This window comes from Sinocyclocheilus rhinocerous, unplaced genomic scaffold, assembly GCF_001515625.1.
Source record: "Sinocyclocheilus rhinocerous isolate Xijiao unplaced genomic scaffold, SAMN03320098_v1.1 scaffold138, whole genome shotgun sequence".
NCBI classification, from domain to species: Eukaryota; Metazoa; Chordata; class Actinopteri; order Cypriniformes; family Cyprinidae; genus Sinocyclocheilus; species Sinocyclocheilus rhinocerous.
Window position 1 is genome coordinate 413,181 of NW_015635519.1, and position 6,097 is coordinate 419,277.

Genomic DNA, 6,097 nt, shown 5'->3' on the forward strand with positions numbered 1-6,097 from the left:
CACACACATATATATATATATATATATATATATAACTAAGTGAATGGAGATCAACAACTGTTTGGTTACTCACCTTCTTTGAAATATCTTCTCTTATGTTATAACACACACACACACACACACACACCTAAGTAGATGATGATGACAGAATTTTCATTTTTGGGTGAACTATCCCTTTAAATCTGGGAATGTACAGAAACAAGTGAGTCACAGTTTACAGACACACCTTTTTGCACACCACACACACAAGCAAAGAACCAGGAAACATTTCAGTCCTTTACAGTTCTGAGATAACGAAACTTATCGAGCGAAGTTGCTGAACTCTTATGTGTTCTTCTGTTTCTGTGCACATGTGGTGAAATGGCAGAAGCCAGCATTTTATGGACTCAGGACCAGTTCATTTGTCCAGTGTGTCTTGATCTTCTAAAGAATCCAGTGACTATTCCCTGCGGACACAATTACTGTATGACATGTATTTCGGACTGCTGGAATCATCAGGATCAGAAGACTTTCTACATCTGCCCTCAATGCAGACAGAAGTTCACCCCAAGACCTGCTTTAAATAAAAACACCATGCTGGCTGAAGTGGTGGAGAAACTCAAGAAGACTAAACTACAAGCCGCAGTTCCCACTGACACTAGACCTGGAGAAGTAAAGTGTGACGTCTGTACTGAAACAAAACTCAAAGCCGTCAAGTCCTGTTTAGTGTGTCTGAACTCTTACTGTCAAAGCCATCTTGAACAGCATGAGAGTTTTTTTAAAGATAAGGAACACTATTTGATGGATGCCACTGGACGACTTCAGGAGATGATCTGCCCTCAACATGGTCGACTGCTAGAGGTTTTCTGCCGCACTGACCAGCACTGTATTTGTATGCTGTGTACGATGTATAAACATAAAAACCACGACACTGTCTCAGCTGCAACAGAGAGAACAGAGAAAGAGGTATGAACTGAAATGACATATTTGTGCTTTAAAGGGATACTCCACCCAAAAATGAAAATCCATTCATCATTTACTCACACTGCCTCAAGCCAATTGGTTTTAGTTGCATCCGCTCAACATTCACATTCTTGGCTAGTGCTTGCTGTAGCAGTTGCAGTGCGCTTTAGAAATCCTCCACCTTCCCTAGCTCCACCTGTATAGACCTGCTACGGGTGATTTTCATGCTTTATATGGGAGTTATTTCATTTACAGTATTTTATATGTGCAGCAGCAGTATGTCTGTGGATGTATTGGCAGTAAGTCTCGGTATAGCAGATCTATATAGCAGATCAGTGTAGCAGATCTATTCCGCCAAGACCAAACAAATTAACATTGCCATGTATATTACCATTCTAAACTTTCAGAGAGTTGTCATGACAGAAATAAAGTAAGTTCACTCTACAAGTGATGATTTAAGTGTAGTAATCCCAGTTAACAGAAATATGATCTATATATTCTAAAACAGTTTGTTAATGTTCCCATTAAGTTATGAAAACTTTATTTTGGAACATTTTCCGGACATTAAAAACCTTTTTTTTTATGTTCCAAAACTTTTTATGCGGTTATGTGAATAAGTGAACATATGATTTATCATTTTGCAAATGTTATGGGTAACATTCGTTTTTAATGCTCTCTAAATGTTCTGAAACAAGTAACTTTTAAAAATGTTTCAAAAATAAATAGTTCCATAAATTATTTATAATAAAGTTTTTGTTCTAACATTTGACGAGAGAGAAAAAGAGAACGGACAAGCAGATAAAACAACGTCTTACAGCCACATAGTCTTTGGTCATTGTGCTTGCTTCTCGTGCTTCAGGAATATCCACCAATACTGTATAGAAGTCATACAACATTTCACATGATGATTTTGTAATATTGAATTTTATGAAACATTTCTCATGTTTACTGTATGTTCTATGTTCTGTAGAGATACTTGAAAAATACACAGGTAAAGTACCAGCAGAGAATCCACGAGCAAGAGAAGGACATCCAGGAGCTGAGAGATGCTGTTGAGTCTCATAAGGTGAGTACTGAGAGGAGAAAAAGTTTGAGTTAGGAATCTCCTCCAGTGCTGAAGACCTTGCAATCCCACTGAAACCCACTGGGTCTGATTGTAATGTGTCTCCCAACAGCGCTCTGCACAGGCAGCAGTGAAGGAAAGCGAGATGATCTTTTCTGATCTGATTCGCTCCATTAAGAAAAACCGCTCTGACGTGACACGGCTGATCAGAGATCAGGAAAGGGCTGTGGTGAGTCAAGCTGAAGGACTCTTGGAGCGATTGGAGCAGGAGATTGCTGATCTGAGGAGGAAAAACGCTGAGCTGGAGCAACTTAAACACACAGATGATCACATCCATTTCCTGAAGGTCATCAGCATTGTGATACAGGACATTTTATGTGATTTTACTGGCTGTCTAAGCAGTTAAAGTCACATAAATTGTCTTTTGAGATTAGATTAGTGTGTTAAAGGCAAGTCACTGAAGGTAAGTCAACAAAAGCTAAATATATTTGACTTTTTTTTTTTTTGTAGGGATTTCAGTATCTGTCTGCACCTCTTGAACCTACAGAGAGAATTACTGTCACATCACCTCTCTCTGTTAATGACGTAAGACAATCTATCTGTCAACTGAGAGAGAAAATAGAGAAGTTCTGTAAAGAGGAAATCAAAAGGATTTCTGGTAGGTAAAGCATTAAACATTAATTTACTGTCAGAAAAAAACGCTACATAATCTAATATCATTTTGAAATCATTAGAAATGTATTTATTACAGATAGATAATTGGATGGATGTACAGTATAGCCGATAATGTCCTCTTATTTATGAAAATGACCCGTTTATATTCATTTTCACAGTTAAACACATCAACATTGTTCTGAGAACCAGAAAGGACTTCCTACAACGTAAGTTGCAAAGACTCAAAATACTGACTCTGTACTAACCAACCATAATGTAAATGACCTTTAAATATTTTGATATAAACTATTCAGCTACATTAAAACAAAAACCTTAATGTTTAAATGTTTCCTGATCCCTCTGATATATTTGATCTCCATCAGATTCTCATCAGTTCACATTTGATCCAAACACAGTAAATAAACACATTCATCTGTCGGAGAGGAACAGATTGGCTACATACACCGACACAGTCCAGCGGTATCCTGATCATCCGGACAGATTTGATATTTATTATCAGGTGCTGTGTGGAGAGTGTGTGCATGGATGCTGTTACTGGGAAGTGGAGTGTAACGGTGATGTGGGTATATCAGTGTCATATAAACACATCAGTCGCAAGGGAACAGATACAAAGTGCTTGTTTGGATATAATGATCAGTCCTGGAGTTTGTTCTGCTCCTCTTCCAGATACTCATTCAGGAACAATGATATGGAGACTGATCTGCCTGTTTTCTCCAGATACTCTAAAATAGGAGTGTATGCGGATCACAAAGCAGGAACTCTGTCCTTCTATGGTGTCTCTGACACAATGACCCTCATCCAAAGAGTTCAGACCACATTCACTCAGCCTCTCTATCCTGGGTTTAGGCTGTACAGTGGATCAACGGTAAAACTCTGTGATTTAACAATATAGAATATTCCTATATAGCTTTAATCAGTAATAGTAAGATGTCAGCCTGTTCTCACTCCTGAGATTTCCAATGGCACTCGTTCATGAGCTCTGTGTGTCATTATAAAGTGCTTTTTAATGTCTGTTTACCAATGCTGATTGTTTTCAGTTAAACCTTTGGATGAGATTGATACTTTTATGATCAAAGCTAGTTTCTCAAAATATCTTGATGATTTTGCTGTCTATAATGTGTCTGTACTTTTATTTACTATATTTATTATACATTTAATTATATTTATTTAGCTGTTCCTGTATCTGGAAAATTAAGAGATATTATTGTGTTTATAATAGATGTTTTTGATGACCTAAAACCACCCACCCCTCCTTGAATGTGGTCACATCTCATTCAGAATATAAATGTGAACTTTAGCATGTTGCATTTGTGACACACCAATGCCACACCAAGCTAAAGGTATTTCACAACCGAGCTGTTGCTTCTTTTGGTGACAAACTTTGAACGTGTGCCAGATTGTTACGCAGACTGGGACGATGATTGAATTTTGGTCTGGTCCTCGTACAAACTAATATCGGGCCTCAGATTTTTGGAATAAAATATTGTGATTGTTCTTTTATCCGCTTGTTCCTTGTTTTATTGTTGAGAAGTTGTTAGGTTAGCATAGGGTTTGGGTTATGTACTCAAACATATCTCTAACTTGTGCTGGAAGGTGAAAGTAGTTGAGGTGTGGATCTAGGTTAATTGCAGCTTTTATTCAAATGAACAAGGTGAAGCAATCCATAAACAGGTGAAAACACTATACAAAGAAAACTGCAACAGCTCAACAACACGTAGTCAAGAGGATCGGACAACTAAAGACGGAAACAGAGGGCTGCAGCAGAAACACACAGGATAGTGAGAACTTAACTAGACGCATAAAGTAAATAAACCTTAACCAAGAAAACGTGAAGTGGGAAACAATGGGACAAACATATACTTTCAATTAAGAGTCCTAGGGAGACAGACTCGCGTGAAAACTTGAGAAATAATTGTGTAATGTAACAATATATTTTGGCTGTTCAAACTGAAAATCATCTGCATGGAAATATGGGTTTGTATGTTCATAATAATGAAATTATTAATTATTATAAATCGTTTTTATAACAACTACTATCAAAAATTGTGAACTGATATTAATGTCTGAATATTTAAATAAAAAAAATTCTTAAAGGGGTCATAGGATGCTACATGCAGACCCGCCCTGAGTGAGCTGTCATCAGTCCGCCATTGTTTCACTGCTGGAGCAGATGTAGACAAGAATGACTCCTAAACGATTGAGGTGTTCTGTTGTTGGATGTAATAATGAACATAGCAGTCGTTATTTACTCCCAACATCTGAGCCGCTGAACTTGCAGTGGATTACATTGTTTCTGAAGGGAATGCGCCCCCGATCTACATAAATGTGTGATCTACATAAATTCATGATCCAGCCTCATCTACAGAAGAAGTGAATATAATGTATTGTAATGAATCTTTGCAAATCGCCTTAATGTGCTAATTAGCAAGTAGCAAGTTTCACGATGAATGCGGCTAAAGTAAACAGTCTCTCTGAGAGCAGCTCGGAAGAGAGGGGCGGGGTCAGCAGAGCTCATTAACATTTAAAGGAAAATGCTACAAAAACGGCTTGATCTGAAAAGAGCTGTTTTTGAATTTTAAAAAAGACATTTTGAAGAAGCTGTTTTTACCAAAAATTACATTGAACCCATTTGACTTTCATTGTATGGACAAAAACAGGCATCCTATGACTCCTTTAATATTTTTTTATTTATAGATCAACTGTGATTTTTAATTAATGTTTCACAATTGTTTTGACTGTTATACATATTTGATTGAAAATTGCTATACTACACCAAAAGTAATATTAAATGAAAATGGTAATATGAAAACATACAAACACTGTTGAACGTCTTAAAATCACTGTAACAAGTATGCTTCTGAAATTCTTAAACTTTCCTTTTTTTTTTTTTTTTTAATGAATGTCTATGAATAACAGGTGAGTAAATGGTAGACTATTCAATACAAAATTTTACCCAAACTAGTGCTGGTTAATGATGAGCTTGATGACTGGCCAGAAAGTAAGATGTTTTATTGGAATTTAACCTTCATGTGTGCTTTTTCACTTAGCTACAGAAATAAGTGAAGTAGAGAAAAAGTGTGTCACTTCCAGATGATCATATCAGTCATATCATTCATTTCCCTGCTTTATCAACCACAAGCCATTTATCGCCAACAGCCACACTTACCTTGTATCTCAAAGTTCATCACTGACATCCAGCATGTGATATTGATATGCCACAGAAAGTTTCTGACCTGGAGGTTCACCGAGTTTGACAATACTTGTGTGATTTGAAAATGATTAGGAAACGGCAAGTTTTTAGTTTGGTTTAGCACATAGGAAGATTAATGTCAGCATGAAACATAAGTTGCTATTGTATTTTCTTCTGTGTTGAGAAGTATATCTGAGTGATAAGACTTTTCTAAGAAGAAAAAATAT

At 36.7% G+C, this 6,097-nt stretch overlaps 1 protein-coding gene across 1 annotated transcript; it reads left to right on the forward strand.

Moving 5' to 3' along the window:
• Window positions 1-250: 250 nt before the first annotated feature.
• On the forward strand, window positions 251-4,135 carry LOC107746945 (tripartite motif-containing protein 16-like). Its single transcript, XM_016561303.1, has 6 exons — window positions 251-945; window positions 1,913-2,008; window positions 2,118-2,351; window positions 2,516-2,663; window positions 2,839-2,886; window positions 3,043-4,135. Exons 1-6 carry the CDS (start codon window positions 361-363, stop codon window positions 3,570-3,572), a joined length of 1,641 nt encoding a protein of 546 aa, XP_016416789.1. The 5' UTR covers window positions 251-360; the 3' UTR covers window positions 3,573-4,135.
• Window positions 4,136-6,097: the final 1,962 nt, after the last annotated feature.

What these genes read in the sequence shown, in the direction of transcription:
- LOC107746945 (XM_016561303.1), top strand. Translation starts at nt 361, where the DNA reads ATGGCAGAAGCCAGCATTTTATGGACTCAGGACCAGTTCATTTGTCCA. An exon ending in CAGAGAGAACAGAGAAAGAG is followed by an intron (nt 946 to 1,912) that starts GTATGAACTGAA and finishes TATGTTCTGTAG; the next exon opens with AGATACTTGAAAAATACACA. An exon ending in ATCACATCCATTTCCTGAAG is followed by an intron (nt 2,352 to 2,515) that starts GTCATCAGCATT and finishes TTTTTTTTGTAG; the next exon opens with GGATTTCAGTATCTGTCTGC.